Source organism: Colossoma macropomum, unplaced genomic scaffold (assembly GCF_904425465.1).
Source record: "Colossoma macropomum unplaced genomic scaffold, Colossoma_macropomum, whole genome shotgun sequence".
Taxonomy (NCBI): domain Eukaryota; kingdom Metazoa; phylum Chordata; class Actinopteri; order Characiformes; family Serrasalmidae; genus Colossoma; species Colossoma macropomum.
In genome coordinates this window covers 43,315,566-43,335,827 of record NW_023494805.1, presented here as the reverse complement: position 1 = coordinate 43,335,827, position 20,262 = coordinate 43,315,566, and the positions used below count along the sequence as shown (strand labels likewise).

Here is a 20,262-nt window from a genome sequence, read left to right as displayed (position 1 = left end):
GTAACAAAGTATCAGAGAAACAGATGGACTACAGTCTGTAACTGTAGAACTACAGAGTGAAACTATACGGTCAGTGGAGCTGATAAAGTGGACAGTGCTGCTCTAAAGGTTTGGCTTGCACATCCCAAAAATGCTCTGACATGTTAGACAGGAAGGTCTGTCTGAATATGTGTCCCTACACAGGGAGCCATTTGAGAACGAGCCTCAGCCCGACAGAGTTCTCCTTTAACCCTGAGCTCAGAACGCTGCATGTTAATAAGGCTATTGTGCCGACACACTGATAAGCCAGATTTTCCTGGATTTTCCTTTATAGTTTTCCCCTGATATCAAACAGGAATGTAAGATGTGAAGGGGAGGGGCTTTATCAGCCCAACTCTTTCCTTCCGCCTTCTGGCAAAAACATTCTTCTCAAATCTCACTTTCCTGCAGCAGCTCAACCCCAGACAGGCCACAGATCAATATCAATAAACTTTTAATAAATAGTTCACCATTAGTTTCCCATATTTACAACACGTCCACTATTCGCATATATTATCATTTTTAGAACACTTTTTTTTTTAGGCACAAATAAATTGGCTTTTTCTGAGTCCACAGACCAGATCTCTTTGTAAAATTAGTGGCTGGGAATAACAGTTTCAACAGCTGTGTGACGATACAAAAAGACAGAAAACAAAACAAAACCAAACAAGAGAAGAAGAAGAAGAAGAAGAAGAAGACGACGAAGAAGATCCACCCTGTTTTTCCACCACGTCCTCCTGTAAAAACACCACTTAAAACATACAACATGCGTTCTTTCCTGCGTTCCACGCAGACGCAGTCTTTTGGTCACCTCCGTGACGGGGCTGCGTTCACAAGACACTTCGATATCGGTCGAGAAAACGTGTTGATATGCGCTGCTGGTGTGTTTGTGGGCGGAGATCGAGGTGGGCATAAAAGCCTGTAAGCAAAAACTGCCGCTTTCATAAAACGAGGCAATAAAATTTTTTCAGAATGTAACAACAACGCTGAGGTGTTCCTGCGGGAATATCCAATTTAGGGGCTGCGGCAAAGCATTTCACGGGTAGGTATTCTTGTAAATTTATGACTTATAGAACAGTAATTACCTGATCTACTGATACTACACCACTTCATAAGTATGGATGTAGCTATCTGAATGTCTCCAAAATTATTCAAATTTGTACTGCTGACTTCAGGTATCTAATGAGGCGTGTGTAGTTTGGAATAAAAATAAATAAATAAATACATTTTGCATTGTCTCATCATTTTTACATAGGATACTAAACACACCTGGGGTAAGAGCGCAGCTGTTTTTTTTGTTTTTTTTTTAACTAAGTTTGTTTAACTCTTGACCAGCTCGGCAGACAGCTGAGCTCCATCAATAACACTGAAAGGCTTTAAACGGAACAGTTTTCCAAAGAATTGACTGCAAAACAAAGTAAAGAATGTTACATGTTGGTCTTACGTAAACGAGGACATTTCAAGCTGGTCTGCTGCTGTAAATCCAACATGGAGAAGTTAGAGTACACCTCAGTTAGCCTGGAGCTCATGCTATTATGCTGATTCCTGTAGAGACACTAGCAAAAATTAGCACTATTGTAACGTCAGAAATCAAATAAAACAAAAACCTCTTCAAAAGAAAAGTGAGATATTATGACAAATTAGATGTTGTGCTCTGTAGAAAAAAAGCATTCGATTCTGATCCGTATATTAAAGGAAACGATGATAAAAACGGGTGAAAGTCAATGCAAGACAGGCAGGAGCATGTGTGGCTGGAGTGGCTTCAGTAGTACCACCATCCATCCATCCATCCATCCATCCATCCAATCTACCGACCCATCCATCCATCCATCCATCCAGCCATCCATCCATCCATCCATCCATCCAATCTACCTACCCATCCATCCATCCATCCATCCATCCAGCCATCCAATCTACCTACCCATCCATCCATCCATCCATCCAGCCATCCAATCTACCTACCCATCCATCCATCCATCCATCCAGCCATCCAATCTACCTACCCATCCATCCATCCAATCTACCTACCCATCCATCCATCCATCCATCCATCCATCCATCCATCCATCCAATCTACCTACCCATCCATCCATCCATCCGGATATGAAAGAGATTTATAAAGAACCTTTTGCATGATTAATTAAAAGGGATCTAGATAGCACCCAAAAGGGTTATTCTATTGTTACAAGCTTGACATCATAACAACAGAAGAACCCTTTTGGGTGCTATATAGAAATGTATACAGCTAATTTTTCATCCAGTCTGCAGAACCATTTCATTTTATCATGCAAAAGGTTCTTTGAGTGTTTACTTGTGTTTTTCTTTACTAAAGAACCGTTGAACCACCATCTTTTTTGTACACACACGCGCGCGCACACAGTCCATCAAGCGTCGCTTTCACCGAAATCAATGGCGAGAGATGCGTTTTTGACAGATACCGAAATGTCTTTGTGAACGCTGCCATTTCTGATGTGTTAAGAGGAACACAAGTGACATAAAACTCTGTCTCCCAGCTGGTTTGGACTGTAAGATGATCCATGTCAGAGTTAAAAATGATATGTTTAACTCCTTGAAATACAGTTAAGAAGGAAACAAACAAACAAACAAAAAACACACACATCAAAGCAGACTTGCACACACATTCACAGGTATGGCACCTTAACCAAAACAACCCCATGAGTGAGAAGCTGATTAAACATCCCCGAAAAAAATCAATAAAGGTGATTCCAATGCACTTGAGGCTTGTTGAGGGAAGTCAATTGAGCGAATTTTCACATCACCAACCACTGAGAAGTCTGGAAGCCTAAAAAACGACACTCGGTTCCTCAGTCTAACTCCTTACGGCACGTTTTGCAGCCTAATAAAAACACCACAGAGCAACGCAACCTTCTAAAAAGCTCCTAGAGCAGCGGCAGCAGCAGCACATGATCAGTTCACTCAGTACAGTGACACAAACCCAATTTAGACGTCAGTGCTGAGGATAAGACCAAAACTACGGCTCGGCTAAGATTTATAGTCCTGACTGAGGCAGCGTGGATGTTACAGAACACAGAGGTGAGGCGGACGACAAAGTAATTATAATTCATTAAAAAAACAAAAAAAAAAACAAAAAACAAAAAAACCCACAAAAAACGATGAGATTTGAATGTTCGCGTGCTCCGATAGGAGCAATAAACACCACTACGGAACCCACTCGGAGCAAAGTCGTCATCCGGGTCTTGTAATAGCTTTAAAAAGTCACTTAAAAGGCAACTTTTTTAATCCCTCTAAATAATAATAACAACAATAAAAACAAAACTTTTGACACCTATTCTCGAAAAGAAATGAGAGAAATGAAGATATTCCTCTGTAACATAATGCACAACAGTCATTTCCACAAGCTTGTTAGCACTGGGGAGAAAATATGGTCAATCAATCTTTCTAAGAAGCACGACACGGCGTCAGTAAGTGGTTTTGTTAACTCCAGGCAGGTTCGCTCAGTATAAAAACGCTTTCCTGGCTGAGAGAAAAGCCACCTCGACTTCTCTCTCATCATACAGTATAAAAGTAAAGACAGAATGCGTCCAAATCTGCCGCATCGGCACGACGAGGCACGCCGGCCCACAGCTGTAGGCCGTCTGCACCTCAGATCACATCGAATTTTACTGGAAAACGTGGAAAGATACGAGGGGAAAGAAAAACATTCACAACTTAGCAAAGCGCGAGAAAAACGTTCAGTCCTCCTCGGTGGAGCGTGTTCGTCTGTGCCTGCATTTTCCATAATGCAATGTAAGCATCTCCCACACCCGTTCACCCCACCAAGATCTCCGGACGTGGAAAAAGAGAGCGAGAAAAAAGGGGGGAAAAAAAGAAAAAACCAACCCTATACAACTTAGAAATAACCTTCAAACAGTCCTCATCACTGTTCAGAGTGACTACATTTCCCATAATGCAGCCATCATCCACTCCCATTGGAAACCGTTTTTCTCTCCCAGAAGGGCTTGTGATTGGCTGAGGGAGGAACCTGCGGTCTGACCCCGCCCCCTTTTCGGCCTTCCAGTCAGTTCGCCCCCCCCCGGTGCGGTAGGCCTGGTCGTCATGGCGACCCCTGCCGGGGGTGGGGGTGGGGAGTGGGTCCCGTATGTCTGTATGTATGTGGTGATTGTGTAAGTGTGTGTTATACGCTGCTGTCCTCCAGTAGTGGCTCCTTTCCCTCGCAGGCTCCGCCCTGAGGGCTGTGGGCGTGGCCCTGAGAGCTGCTGGTGTGCTTCTTGTAGCCGCCGGGGCGCAGGCTGAGCGCATTGTGCTCTGGGATGAAGAGCGCCACCAACAGGGAGAGCAGAACAGAGCATGCGCCGAATAGGAATGGTGGACCTGGAATAATGGCACTCTATAGACACACACACACACACACACACACACACACACACACACACAATTAATAAACAAATCACTGCTATTATATCAATAGAGTAACATGCACGCTCAGTTTCACAGCACAGATGGGTTAAAATGCGGAGGTGAAGGTGTCCCTGTTGGGGGACAAATAAGGGTCATTTAAGCTTAAGCTATTGCAGCAGCCCAAAAACCTGACAGATAACAGATTAAAAAAAGACCGAGTAAGACTCTAAAAGTTGTCTGGGGTCTTCAAAGCTTTATACATGATGTTAGGTGGTCTGCTTTTGCCCACTAAAGTCAAGTCAAGGTTTATTTATATAGCACTTTTTCACGACAGGTGCTGATGCAAAGCAGCTTCACAGAAATCCAGGTTCGAGCCCCCATGAGCGTCACCCATGGTGACACTGGCGAGGAAAAACTTCCCAAGAGCACTGCTGGGCCCACATCACACAAGTTTTTGCCTTATTGGCCCTTGCGACAAGTTTTCACAATCAGGAGTGATTCTCCAGTTCGGGAGCTCGATCAGAAGCGACTGACGGTGCGGATGATCTGTAGTGTGAGAGGAGAAACGAGTGAATCTCTAGCCCCTGATCAGATCGAACTCTGGAGGGATCAGAGACCCTCAGATATGATCAAACATGTGTAATATTTACGACTCAAAACGTTCACGAGTCCTGCAGTGAGAGACGGTCATGAACTCAGTGAGGGATTCAAACAGCCAATCAGAGAGCTGGAAGAGCGGAGAGAAAGGAGAAGAGACGAGCCTGAACAGCTGAGACAGAGGAGCTGAGTATGAACACAGGCAGATAAGAGCCGATATCACTTTATAATGTTTGTAATGTTGATCCAGATCAGGTCACTGTCTTTACAGTTTCAGCTCAGCTGCCAGTGTGCAGTGAAATATTTCTCCAGCTCTCACTGCGATATCAGTGTTCATCACCACAGACTCATCCCCAGTTTATTACACACAAAAGCACAAACAGGCCCAGTGAGTTCAGCTCTGTGTCGTGTGATCTGAGGAATTCTGGGAGTTTGAGTTCTTATTCGAAGCCCAAATGCAGGAGCAGCAATGGCTCTAATTACACAGTTTTGAGTGTGTACAGCAGACTGTGGCTGTGTATGTACAGTGAGCCTCGAGGCCTTTTAACCATGAAGTAAAACGAATTGGACTGAGGCCGTCTTGTTTTCACAATGCACTAATCAATCAGATCAATCAACTCGAAAGGTGGTCCGAGTTTGGTCGTTTTGGGGACCACTGAGGGGCCTGAGTTCGTCTGACATATTCATACATGCACAGAAAAGACTCCAGTGGTCCACTTGAGACGCTTAGAATAAAACACTGTTTTTAAAACTGATATGTAAATGAGCTCTGTTCTGATTGGCCACCCTGTATTGCACCTCATTCAAAAAGCAGCCCGGACTGAAACGATCTGAAGTGCTGTGGGCAGAATGGGCGGATGATTTTTGCAGGTGTGGTTTCCATACAGGGACTGTCGGGACTGGGCAGTGCAGGGAACTGTTTCATTGACTTGTGTTCCGTTCTTTTTCCTTGTTTTAGTTATGACTCATGGTTAAGCAGTGATAAGCCAGGTTCTCCTGAGAATCTAGAGAATCCAACTATGTTCTTTTCTCACGGTTTGAAGAACAGCAGCACTCAGCTGTTTATGGGTCTCAGGTGTAAACGACAACCAAAGCTGCTTTTCCACTGCATGGCACCAGCCTGTCTCGACTCCAGTCGCCTTTTTTTGGTTCTACACCTAGTAACTGGTAGTATTTTTAGCATCACCTCTGTCAAGGTTACAAGTGAGCTGATACCAAGAGGTGATGTGAAAAAACTGCAGATTAGAGGTTTAATGGTACACAGAAGTCAGTTTCGTACAAAAAAAAGTGGAAAAAAACCAATAAAACCCCCCAAATGCACAAGAGGGTCGTTTACACTCAAAAGTCACTTATGTTCACTAATCTGTGTGGTGACAGTTCAACTTCTGCTGTGATTTTGTAATTTGGAGCAGAAAACAGAAAAATGTAAGCCTTTGTGCTGAATCTGTTCTCAGGTGCAGAAACACTGCAGGCTGTGTGTAGACTCACTTCACTCCTTTAATTTCAGCTTGTTTTTTTTTTTTAAATTCTCTTTATTTATCTCAATAGCTGCTTCCTCACCTCTCACTCACTGTTCACCTCAAACTCAGCCTCATAGCTGATCGGAGCAAAGTCCTTATAGGACAGTCTGTACACCCATCGGCCATCTTTGCAACGCCGCCAGGCAGTTATTCCCAGCCGTACAAGACCAGACTCCTCTCTTTGAATGGGAAGAGACCAAAATACTCAAGTTTGAAATCACCAGTAGAATCTGCAGCGTTTGGTTCAATAACACACAAAAAAACGTGATTTTTTGGGTTGTTCTAGTTACGCCATCTCCACAATGAGGAGGGCTTTTCCCGCTTGCGCCATACACATGGCGCAACCAGCAACCTGATTGGCTCTTTTTTTCTTGACGGGCAGGACTTTCTCCGCGAACAGACATCATGTTGAGCGTTGTGAGCTTTCAGATTCATATACAGGGAGATTCACTCAAAAGAGGCCCCGAATATTCTGTAATTACTCTCTCTAGGACGAAGCAGTCTGAATGAAACAACGTGCAATGAGCTCCTCAGTATATGGAGCTTCGAACAAGCCGGGATGCCCCTGCGTCGGAGCGAGGAGGCATTGTTTAGGCAAGGAACGCTGTTCAGGCAAGGAACGTTCAGGAACATGGAGCCCCGCATCGAAATGTGTCTGGCAGAAAACGGAGATCACTTCCAGCATCGCATGTAATGTAATCGCTTACACATGCGCCAAGGTATGTAGTGTATTTTTTTGGTTCAGATTACTTCATCCTAACGGGAGTTACAAAAGAATATTCGGGGCCTCTTTCGAGTGAATCTCCCTGTATTTTAACCAGTGAACGGTCTCCTCATTTATAACGACTCTGTCATGGGTCAGGAGTCTGGATCATTTGGCGCTAGCTGTAGAAAACCTCAGCGACCCACTGCATGCACCGAACGGTAAGATCTGTACCGGGACAGTTTGGGACGAACACATGTACTGTTACAGCCCTGCTGACTGATTCGGGCAAATCACCCTAAACACATATGCTAACCTTAGCTACTAGGTTAGCATGGCCTCTTGTGTCGCCTTTGAGCTCCAGAATCGTCTCGTTGTCTGAACTCTGATGTAGTTTTTTCCCAAACTCTCCTGTTTTTCTATCTCACTGCCTCTTCTGAGCAACATTTGTCTCCTTCACATTATGGCAGTTTCATGTGGCATCACTGTGACGACCAGCTACACTGAGGGGGCGCTATGTCTGCGGTGGAAAGTGTAGCTGGTCCCAAAAGTAAGCAGAGTCGAGTTGAGTCGGTACCATGCAGTGGAAAAGCGGCTAAACCGTCTGTTGTCTCCACTGTTGGTTGGTTGGTTTCTGTTAGCACGAAAGAGCTGTGAGCCTCACCTCGTCAGTGGGGTTAGCCATGTTGGGCTTAGCGCCTTTATCCGGGCTGTCCGCAGGGTCCATCTCGTTCAGCTCCACGTGGAACAGGTAGAAGACGAACCCGTAGAGGGCGGGGCCGAGTCCGTTACACAGCCCTCTGATCCCCGTTATCATCCCCTGCACCACACCTGACACAAACCAGGAGAAAAAAAAACAACATTTATTTTGATTTTATAGGTTAATTTGTACATACAGCCAGCTACTGCGCTGACAAACCGTTTAACCTCTTATTCTCCAGGGTATATTTTGGTTTGTCCATCTGAATTTACGTGACCAAATCGTAATGCAAATTATTTAGTAACTGCATGAAATGCGGTTACTAAATAGACTCTCTTTATATTATTTTATAAAAATAATGTTTACAGAGCAGATCACTGAAGAGACGCCATCTGTTTATAGTTTATAGCCCAGATTTGTAGAAAAATGGGTCGACTTTCAGTAAACAAATAAACTGAGTTCAGCTTCTTTTATTATAAGGGTTTAAAATGACATCACCCATGTATTTGACTGGAAAGAACACAGTTACAGCTCTCATACGACCCCCACCTTTAGAATGTAGCTTATGAAATATGAAAGTTATGAAGAATATGACGAAGTGCGTTTTGGAACCACCGGTGGTCTCAAGGGGTTGAAGAGGTTGAAGGAGGATTTAGACTAATTTAGACCTCAGATGTAGTTAATCAGCCAAAACACGTTTGCTGTCCAAATTTTGCTTCTTTAGTTTAGTGCTGGAGCTACTAGGCTAACACTGCTACCAACAGAAGTCAATAGCCACCCAAATCATTTCTGTAAAAACACCCCTAAAACTTCTTTCTTCTCATTCAAACCACATCCAGGTCTTCATTAAGGTGGCACAGACTTCTTGTTGTGGTTTAGGACACAGTGTGACCTACTGTGAGCTATAAACACGAACAAAACCTCACCTGCACGGCGCAGGAAGCGGATACAGTGGTCAATGTTCAGCCACGCAGTTTTGTTCATGTTAACAGTTCACAGTAGGTCACACTGTGTCTTAAACCACATCTACAAGTCTATGCCACCTTAAAGAAGGCCAGGATGCGGTTTGAGCAGGATGAGATGAGTTTTCGGCCATGTATTTACAGAAAAGCTTTGGGTGTCTATTGGCTTTGTGTTTTAGCAAATTTTCAATAATATAAAACCAATTTTGTTGTATCAAATTATTCTAATGGTTATGCTGATCTATAGATTTTGTTTTTAGCTTTTAAAAAGCTGTACGAAATAAGACATTTTCAGTAATGAACAGAGCTGACGATGATTCCATAATAACATTTGTGAAACCGTGACCAAAAATTGCCATTTATAGTCAGTTTGTCATCAAATTATTATTAAAAAAATAACTGCGGTTTATTATTTAATAACATTATTTTTAATTCTCATTACTGCAACGTGTCCACATGCATTTCCTCTTAGCAATATTTATTATTTTTCTAAATGAGAAGAAATTAGCTTTATTCCTTTTAACTGTTATATTTTTAAATCTCTTCACTTAAATAAACTTTTCCTTGTAAACTGTCAGATGTGAACAACCTAATGTTGTGGCATAAATAAAATCTAAATCCTCAAGGCTGTCTGTGTTGTGGTAAAGAAATAAGATCACATATTTATAAATGTTTTCATAATTAGCTTCAAAATAATTAGTTTGACAACAGTACACAGATAATGAAAAAAACTGTGAAGAAAAAAAAAAAAACTTGTTGCGGTAATGAGAATTCTGTCATTTACATAGGAAAATGTGACTAAAATTCTATTTAAAAATAACTTGAAATTATTAATATTTATTTTTAATTCTCAAACCAGGCATAAGTTAAAGAGCAAAGATTTAGTTTTAGCCATTTTAAAAGTCAAAAAGTTATTATTTATTAATAAGTTATCAATAAGAAAAGTGAAAGGTCGCGTGTGTGTAATTTAATCAGTGCTCACCCTGCTGGTCCGGGTCAGCGTTTCGGGACACTATGGCACTGATGGCTGGAAAGGTGATGCTGGACATTGCAGCTACAGCTCCGGCCGCCCACATCATCCTGAAAAACAGGACAAAACACACCGTTACACACACACACACACACACACACACTTCCATAACACCACTCAACATCTACTGTTAACAGGATCTAACAGGGATGAACAATACATTCCTATCAACACAAAACAAACCAACCAACACCAAAAAACAGTAGTTTTATACTGTACCTTTCTTTACATATCACGGTTTCGATGCACATGGTGCCCTTCACATCAATACTAACAATATCTTTATTTGTAGAGCACTTTTCATGCCAGTGGCAGCTCAGAGTCCATTACAGACGGATGATAAAGCTCAACAGTAACTATATATATTAATTTAAAATCACATAAGACAGTAACACAGATCAGATTAAAGAGATAAACACCAAAGAGCCGTAGAGTTTTACTGAAGCTCTGAGTTAAAGAGCTGCGTTTTCAGATGTTTATTAAAAGTGAGCTCTGAGCTCGACTGTCTAATAAAAGCTGAACTGAGCTCCACAGTTTAGAAGCAGAATAGCTGAAAGAGTCTCTCCAGGTTTTCTGTGTTTTACTGAAGGAGTTCAGAAGGTCAGAATCTGCAGATCTGAGATCATAAACAGACGTTCAGGAGCTTTAAGGCCATATAGAGCTTTAAAAACCAGCAGCAGAGCTTTAAACTCTCTCTAACAGATCCAGGCGGTCAGTGCAGTGTGTAACGGGGTGATATGAGCTCTCTGTGTTGGTGCTGTGAGGATCCGTGCTGCTGTGTTCTGTACGGGTTCTAGAGGATGGACTGTTTTCTCCAGTAAGAAGATCATTACAGTGATCAACTCTGCTGAACAAACGCAGCAACGAGTTTCTCTGCGTCGCTCTGAGAGAGAAAAGGCTGAACTTTAGTGATTCTCACATGATAAAAAGCTGATTTAGTGACTGTTTACATGCAGAATAAACAGAGCTCAGAGTCTAAGATCACACCCAGGTTTCTACTGCAGGTTTGGTCTATGAAGATAAAGAGCCGAGATTCTCATAAAGCAGCTTTCTCTGAGTTTTAATGTCAGTATTTCAGTTTTTTCGTGATTCAGTTGTAGAAATTTTTGTGAGAAGTATTTGACACACAGCTGGTCAGCCTGCCTACAGACTCTTGACCATCAGAAGGAATTAACGTATAACTGCGTGTCGTGAGCATAGCTATGAAAATTGCCATCATGTTTCTTAAATGATAAGAGAAAAATAAAAGGCCCTAAAACTGAACCTTGTGGTACTATTCCTCGAGGAATCTGCACTAACAGATTGAACGACTTTAAATGAGTCTTGATCATAAATAAAAATGTACCTTAACATTTAAAAAAGCCAGATTTTCACATTTTAATGTTTTTCTTTCCACACAATATATTTAACTCGGTAAACAAACAGTAACTGCGCATTAAAATGTGCAGATGTGTGTTCTGTGTGCTTATTTTTGTCATGAATTGGTACACGTCAAAAACCTTCCACATCCCTTCAGCTGATGCAGTCTGGGGAAAGCTCAGTAAAGAAAAACTCTGTACCTGCCAACAAAACCTCCCCAAACACGACCATTTTATCACAGATTCAATAAACACTGAGCTACAGTCTGATCTCAGAGACTGCAGATTCACTAACGTGTGCCAAAGAAGCCAAGGCTTTCAAAACAAGGCCAACATACCAAAATAAACTCGTTCAGGGTCGTGGATGCGGCACCCACCCAACGATTTGTCGCTCATTCGCTTTACTGTGACCGCCGTAAGGACAGAATTTAATCAGCCAAATGTAACGAATGGAACTCACACAATATGTGGTATAAAACAGGAATTAAGCTGTACAGAGTTGAACAGACTACATGTTTCCCTTTAACCTTTTCTCCAGGTTTATTTGGGTTTGGCACGGCACCTCGACCGAAACCAAAAGTCCTGTCCTACACTTAAACAGAGCTTCCTGACGGGCGACAGTCTTCCTGTAGGTGGCAGAGGGAGATGTCTGAGTTGAACTTGGGCCATTAAAAACAAAACAGTTCCAAGATTTCTGCTACTGGCTCCAGAAGCGCAGGTCCACGTCTGCGTTGATCTCACAGTGACCCAACAAAAGTCCAACTATACACGTGTATCAGGTAGAACTGCACTGATTCCGATACCAAATATCGGTATCGGTGCCAATACTGGCACTTAAATGCAGTATCGGTATTGGTGATGGGGATACCGATAACCAATACCACGAAGCACGTGCATACGCAATCGTAACCAGAACTTAACACCACGTGGGCCGTGTGGGGTCGATAAGCAGCCGTAAAAATGCTCTTGGCAGAATCTGGAACGCCAGTATTTGGTGGAAAGGTAGTAGCAGCGAGCGATATAGCAGTCAGAATTCAGTTTCACTGATATGTCACAAATACACCGCATACCGCAACATACAAGCAGTGCAAAACACGTTAACAGGAGCCTCTGACCTCAACGGCTGAGCCGCTACTTTCAGTAAATCACTGTAGCCGTGTTATTGGTTACTGTCGGTGTTCATGTTAATCCAGGTTGTTATTGAGGGAGCGAATGTTAAGGCCAATCTATAGTGTCGTGCAACAAAATTAACATAAACAGACAAATTCTGTGTCTGCTAGGGTGCTGCAGACATTGGCACATATCAAAAAATCTGAAAGAGTGCAGACGTGGTCACTCTGACTGGACAAAAACTCAAAGTTCTACGTTCTGGATTGTTGCTGTGGTCCATTGTGCGGCTGTGTTTATTTCTTGCTGCTCCACAGCTTTCAGAAACAGAACGGGTTGCCAGCTATTCAGATCTAGAGTAAGTGTTTCTGACCCCGTGGCAGTCGGACACAAAGTCACTGGTCACTTTTAACGTTCCTCCTTGGCAGATTTCCACCAGGAACACGCTGTGATTTTATCCTGCTTTTAAATACACACAAACACAATCACAGTTGCTTCCCCAATAAAGGTGGAGACATGTAGGCTCACAGAACGGACGAGAAAAAGTTTGCATACGTGACTTTACTCTGTTTGACTGAACATAACAGTGTCTTTGTAAATCAGGCTGTGGAGAGACTGGACTGCTCTACCGTGTACATTTCAGTGCTCAGTGTTCGCAGCGCTGCTCTCGTGTTATTCTGAGTGAATCAGCTTTATTGATAACGGTCTGTAGACACAGCGTCTGTAGAGGCTGCGTTTCCCGTAGCAGGTCAGTCAGACGGAGCGTTTCGTACAGTGTGAGTTTATAAATCGTAGCTTTGTCTGAAAGCGATGGTCTATTCAAACGGACAGTGAGAGTCACCAAAGAACAAGATCTCTAACATCACACAGTGTCTGTCTGGCTTTAGAGGACATTCAGCGCTACTCAATCCAAGATCACTACTGTGGCACAGCCAGCTAACGCGCTTCATTTACAATCAGATACATTTAATGATTCATCTGTTAAGGTACTTTTACACTCATTTACACTAACAGGTACTTCATTCTTAGTAGGTACTCAGTGTGGTATCTGACTCTGGATTGGTGAGTACTAAATATGTACTCGAAATCAATCTGGGAAAAAAAAAGAATTAAAAGGACTGATGCATACCTAATTTGTATTTAATGATTATTTTATTGATCCCTGACCCCTCTGCAAAAAAAAATAAAAAGAAGCAGAAAAAGCTAAACCAGCTTCTAAGACTGAACTTTGGAGGTGTGTCTACAGATTCTTTGAGGAACTGAAAGGGAGTCTCCTGAAAAGAATGGAAGCTGGAATAAAGGGTAAACAGTGACACATTGAACACTCAAATAGCTGAGAGCAGATTTAGTTTTTGAGCCCCTCTGTCATTTTCTGTTATATATGTTTTTTTGTTTTTCCCCTGAGGATGAAAAGTTAACTCTCACTTTCGACAGGGACAAATATATTTATGTATTTAATAAATATAAAGGGAAAAAATAAAAAAAAATCTGATCAAGAAACTTTAAGTTTACTGCCCTCTTGTGGTAAAGCAAACACACTGCGACAGGGACAGTGAAGGGTCGGCGGCGGTCACTCACCATGGCTGGGAGCCGAAGCCGTACCAGGCCAGCTGAAGGATCTGAAAGCCCAGGCCCAACAGGATGGTGTTCTTATTGCCTATGGAGCGCATCAGGATACCCAGAACCACCGTCTAACGAGGAGAGGGGAAAAACAAACAAACAAACAAACAAATTAACAAAAAATGCGACACTCAGCTTCATGTTCATCAAAGTGTCTTCCCTTTTATGAAGAGCAGGTTTATAAATACCGATTTGACAGTTTTCTTTTCCAAACCTTTGCTAAAATCACTTTTCCTTTATATCTTAAGTGAAGCACAAGTATTTATCTTACAGTTAAATGCTTAAGGGGTAAATTTAAAGCTGTAAACTGAAAATTTGCAACTGTCAAAAACTGAAGTGCAGAAAATCCAATTTATTTCCCCCCAACTTTCCACTTATTTGTATTTATTTATTTATTTACTAATAGTAAATAAATCAATTTAATGGCCATTAATAAAGAGCATCAACAGAACTGTAAATCAGCCAGAGTTAACCAAAAAGGCTCATATTCACCTGCTGTCCCTCGAAGAGTACTATAATCAAAATTATCCACACATAAAGACAAACAAGCACCTTTAATTCATCAATTAATCATGAAAACACTTACACAGTATCCTAGAGAGATTCTGCACAGCTCTTTTAAGGTAAACAGAAATCTTAAGGCCAAATTTTCCTTAAATGTTCTATGAAAGTGGCCACTGGAGCTTAACGTAAGGAATAAATTCACAGAACGTTTGTTTATTAGGGAGTTACTGGCTGATCATTTTGATCCCTAGTTAAACTATTTTAAGTATTTAGGAAAGCTGGCAGTGTTTACCCAAATACTGTCACCAGTCTTCACTCCTCATCTTTATTTACTCACGAATGACTCACTCGGCCCTGAAATCACACGCTCGGATGACGCTCAGCGGCTCTGCGCTGTTTCAACATCTGCTCGTGTTTGAGCACACAGTACCAACCTGAGCCAGGATGGAGAGAATTCCCACCACCGCGATGAACGCAGCCACCGTCTCCGACGTGAACCCGATGACCTGGGGGTTTAAGACGTAACCGAGCAGAAAAAAAGATAAACAAAAAAAACAAAACGTTTAGAAGATGGCTGAAGATAATCAGATAATAATGAAGATAAGTGAGGGTGGTCCTCTCAGAGCAAACTGGCCCAATTAAACACACCGGTCGTGTGTGTGAGTGTGTTACCTGTCGCAGGTAGAGGAAGAAGCTGGAGTACTGTCCAGCCTCGGGCAGGTAGGACAGGAAGACTGTAATACAGATCAGCAGCACTGTAGAGTCCTGACCAACTTTACGCAGAGACTGAAGAAAGAGAAAGAGAGAGAGAGAGAGAGAGAGAGAGAGAGAGAGAAAATATGATAAAGAGTGAGAGAGAAAAAAAGGAGTGAAAGAAAAAAGAGCATAAGAGAATGAAAGACAAAGGGAAGAGAGGGAATGAAGAAAAGAAAAGAAAAAAAAAACACCACGAGAGATAGAGAGAGAGAGAAAGAAAAAGGGGAAAGAGAGAAAGAGTTAAGGAAACACTGAAGAATAAAAAACAAGCTCTGTTTACTACCCCAGGTTCTATGACTCCAAAACCCTTTTTGGTGCTACAGAAACATTTAAATGGTTCTTTAAAGCTTTTCATCATAAAGAAGAACCTTTTAACAGCCCAGAACGACTCATACATTCACTGCTCATGGTTCGATATCCACTTAATGGAAGCCTATAGCCCACTAATTAGCACGGTGCTAACTGCATGGCTAACGCATGTGTGACCCATGACCGTGTGTTTAATGACCCTGTACGTTTTAGCATGTGAGTGCTAGCTGACTCACGGCGAAGGGGTCGGCCTGCTCCCAGGAGATCGGAGCCCCCCAGGAGGCCGGGCGCATCTTCTCCGGCAGAGACTCGGGCACGGCCACCAGGATGAAGCAGATGTCCAGCAGCGCGATGGCCGTGGCCAGAATGACCACCAGCGTGTCCCCGTACGCCTGAGACAGGTACGCCCCGATCGCTGGACTCGTCACCAGGCTCGCCGCAAACGTGGCCGAAACCTGAACACACAGGAGGAGCCGTTAGGAACGCTGGCGCTCTCAGTGGCTCAGAGGTTTGTATTTAATAACAGAATACAGTACAATACAATACAATACAATACAATACAATACATAACTGTGACACTCTCTTAAATCCACAAGAGGGCGCCAGGGTTATTATGATTAACAATTATAATGAAAAGCGGTACACAGACCATAATAGATCTGTAGTTTAGTCATTTTGTAGTCAGTATCACGCCCAAATTAGGAACTCAGGGTCTAAGCGGTTCTTCTTTGGGGAAAAACTAAGTTTCTCACTTTGACAGCTTTGATTGAAACACTATAATAAAAAAACTACTATATATTTACAATTTATACCTAAATAATTATATTGATTTGTAAACGTTAAACTTCTAGCCAGCAATTCTCTCTCTCTTTCTCTGACACTGTTTCAGTATCCCTCCAATTCTGGTCCAAACATTGAAAAAATCTACAACTAATGGCTTTTAACTTCATGTATTCTCTTGGGATTTACGATGATGATATCGGAATTATATATGTATTCGTAGATCGTTCATAAATAAAAGTAATATATTACATCATATATTTTACTTATGATATTTTTAATTTAACTAATAGTAAAATAAAATAATATATTAAATTATATATACTAAATTATATAAAACTATTTAAAAATTATTTATATTTTTAGAATATAATTTAACACTACTTTTTTACATAATAATATTATGTAGTAATATATAATAATGTTAATATATTATAATAGTTTTTGTCCTCCCCTGTAAAGGTACCATTTTGAAAATGCTTGTTTTTCTTTGGACAGTGATTCTTCTGTGTAACACTAATCCAGATCTACTCCCAATTTCCACATTTCATATTTAACGTTTATGTACCAGCCTCAGCAAATACATGAACACTACTGGATCTCGACATCGGCCCACGTCCCTATTCTGAAGTTAAAGCGTTATTTGGTGTTTTCTGCCTCTTTGAGTATAAAACGTCCCTGAAATTCAGACGATGGGATTTAAACTGCCTCTATCCCCCCCTGGTGTGAGAGCGTGCTGTGTTTGGACTGTGTGGTATAAGGAGAGCGGTTCTCCTCACCAGGCCGTACGCCGTGCTCCTCTCATGTTCCTGCGTGATGTCCGCCACGTACGCAAAGATCACTGAAAACGTGACCGCAAACACTCCGGACATGGAGATCACAGCAAAATACCACCTGCAGAGACAGAAAACATAAACACGGCATCGCATCACCTCCAGAAGACCTGCAGAGGAGCACCGAAGACCTGACATGGCAAAAAAGGGCATCTTCACAAGAGAAAACGTGAAATACAGTCAGTATATCTAATATTTCTCACTATGAGGCTGATAAAAGAGCACTGAAGGATCATTTCTAGACATTGTTACTTGTTTTAGGTAATTTTATCTTATGAAAGCGAAATGTCTTGTTCCATTGGCAGAAGATCGTACTGTTGTATGTTTTGAGCATTATCTCTTGAAATTATCTGCAATATTTAATATTTAAATTATCTGCATTATTTTAACAAGATAAAATGATCTGCCAACTGAATAAGACACTTTCACTACTGTACAAAAACAGGTTGAATAATTTTATAACCCTTAAAAAAAAGTCTTATAATTAGAAATATTAGATATGTTGGCCTCTTTTAAGACGTTTTTACTTGCTAGGATATAATGTTTTGGAGTGTAGAGGAGCACCAACCACAGCAAAAACACTTTCAAATACACTTTTACGCTTTTCACACGTTCCTATGCGGCATGAAAGACCAGCGGGGAGCGCTGTTATATTTAATCACAACTCTTTATCTCCAGAATTTAAAATCTGGGTGGGAAAATGATTCATTGGATGATGAACTGAAATGACTGCAAGTGCTAATCAATGGCCTAAATCCTGGTCTGCCCAGGTCTAACCTTACTATTGTTTTGGAAAATAGTCCCTTATTGATGTGAACTGCCTTGACTTTCTGATTATTCAAGAGAAAAGATGCAGTATTTTAATTAATATCGACTACATTTCAACAGCAAACTCCCCTGTAAAGCCCACACGTGGCTGACTGAAGCGGGAGGACACGTTCACGGCTGTTGAAGTGCCGGAATAGTGTAAATGCAGCATAACGGCACCAATAAGCATCCTTGGACAAGATTCCTCAAACTATCTGTAACATGATTACCTCTGTAACATAAAACATGTACGTCCCTCTGTATATGAGCTCCTGCCCAAGGCGTGAATGTAAACTAGCAGGCAAGTGGCACAAATCTGATTTTGGCCTCAGTAGAGGAGTCTTCATTCAAAGGATCTTTTGTGAAAAAAAAAACAAAAATATTTATAAAAATCGTTTAAAATTGTTCATGGATAGGGGCGGCACGGTGGCGCAGTGGGTAGCGCTGTCGCCTCACAGCAAGAATGGCCTGGGTTCGATTCCTGGCCGGGTGACCAGGGTCCTCTCTGTGTGGAGTTTGCCTGTTCTCCCCGTGTCTGCGTGGGTTTCCTCCGGGTACTCCGGTTTCCTCCCACAGTCCAAAAACATGCAGTCAGGCTGATTGGACACGCTGAATTGCCCCTAGGTGTGAGTGAGTGTGTGACTGTATGTCTGTCTGTCTGCCCTGCGATGGACTGGCGACCTGTCCAGGGTGTATCCTGCCTTCCGCCCAATGACAGCTGGGATAGGCTCCAGCACCCCACCGCGACCCAGAAGGATAAGCGGTTTAGATGATGTATGTATGTATGTATGTATGTATGTATGTATGTATGTATGTATGTTCATGGATACCTGGAATGTTGCTAAATTTTTTTTTTTGGAGGAAAACTAGCCCATTTTTGCATGAATGCATTAGAGGAGGAGACAAGAATGGAGAAATAAATAAATAAATAAATAAATAAAAACCTAAAATAAAACTGAATTTCCTTATAAGAACATTGGTTCACAAGTTGTAACATACATGAAAGAGTGAAAAAAGCGGTGTTTTATGATCAAATCAACTACAGAAACAAGTGTTGCAAGAAAAATGTGCTCTAATGGAAAAGCGTTTGTGACAAAATCAGAAAGAAAGATAAAAAAAGAATTGAGCAATGTAAACATTGCCTTTATGCATTGCTCACTCATCAAAACAAAGGAAGTGTCTGAATCAAACAGAAGTCAGAAGTTCAGACTGTTATTTACAGACATCTCTGTAAATAACGTGTGTAAGTAATAAAACAAAGTGAACTCAGCCGAGTTTCCTTCTCAGGGCTGAAGTGAGGTGTATGTGTGTGCTGTGCTGCCGTATCTCACCACGGGCTGATCTTCATGAGGGGGATGGGGGCGCAGGTGAAGAAGACGGTGAGCAGGAGGAAGGACTTCCGACCCCACACATCAGAAAGAGCACCGATCAGTGGAGCGCTGAGGAACGACAGCAAGCCCTGCAGAACAAACACTCAGATTAGACTTTATATATCCAGTAGTATGTAGACACCTGACCGTCACACCTGTATGAGCTTGTTGGACGTCCTGCTCAAAAACCATGGACATTAATATGGAATTGGTCCCCCGTTTGCAGCTCTAACAGCTTCCACTCTTCTGGGAAGCTTCCTACAAGATGTTGGAGTGTGTCTGTGGGAATTTGTGCCCATTCAGTGTAAAGAGGGTTTGTGAGGTCAGACACTGAGGCTTCACAATAAGAGCACTTACAGTTGACCAGGGCAGATCTAGCAGGACAGACATTTCACAGACTGACTTGTGGCCAGTGTGTGCCACTTCTGGACATATAGTGTATGTAAAGTAATTTATCTGGGCTGTAAACATGTATTTGCTAACATCAGAATAAATACACATGAACAAAAACAGTCCTGTGTGATTGTTCTGTGTGGCGCGAGCCACACGGAAAGGCTTGCTTTTCATTTTGGCGCCCATGTTAACTGGTCAGCGCATTCATACAGGCTGCACATGCGAAGCAGCAGAGTCCCAGATGCTGCGCTAAAGCGCAGCGGTGTTTGGAGAATAGACCTGGCGCAGATTTGCACCACACAGCAAAATACACTGAAATAAGCCAAGAAAATCAATTAAAATTAAACAGAAAACCGAAATGCTAGTTTCCTTCTGATCAGTTCCTATTCAGAAGTCAGAATGCTGTCGAGGATAAACAAACATACCGTGCACTTTCATATAATTATATTTTTAATCGAGCAGAGTGACTGATGTGACCATTTATCCGCCTGGAAAAGTGAATGTCTGCATAACGT

At 41.9% G+C, this 20,262-nt stretch overlaps 1 protein-coding gene across 1 annotated transcript in view; it reads right to left on the bottom strand.

The window, feature by feature from the left end:
- Nucleotides 1-3,866: 3,866 nt before the first annotated feature.
- Nucleotides 3,867-20,262, bottom strand: part of mfsd14a2 (major facilitator superfamily domain containing 14A2) — a 31,627-nt gene continuing 15,231 nt past the window's right edge. The window contains exons 4-12 of the mRNA XM_036596793.1: nt 19,316-19,443; nt 17,124-17,238; nt 15,801-16,019; nt 15,172-15,285; nt 14,934-15,005; nt 13,954-14,066; nt 9,863-9,960; nt 7,883-8,049; nt 3,867-4,387 (exon numbers count right to left, since the gene is read on the bottom strand). Coding sequence (XP_036452686.1) covers nt 4,175-4,387; nt 7,883-8,049; nt 9,863-9,960; nt 13,954-14,066; nt 14,934-15,005; nt 15,172-15,285; nt 15,801-16,019; nt 17,124-17,238; nt 19,316-19,443 — 1,239 coding nt within the window. The 3' untranslated portion in view covers nt 3,867-4,174. The remainder of the gene's footprint in view (nt 4,388-7,882; nt 8,050-9,862; nt 9,961-13,953; nt 14,067-14,933; nt 15,006-15,171; nt 15,286-15,800; nt 16,020-17,123; nt 17,239-19,315; nt 19,444-20,262) is intronic.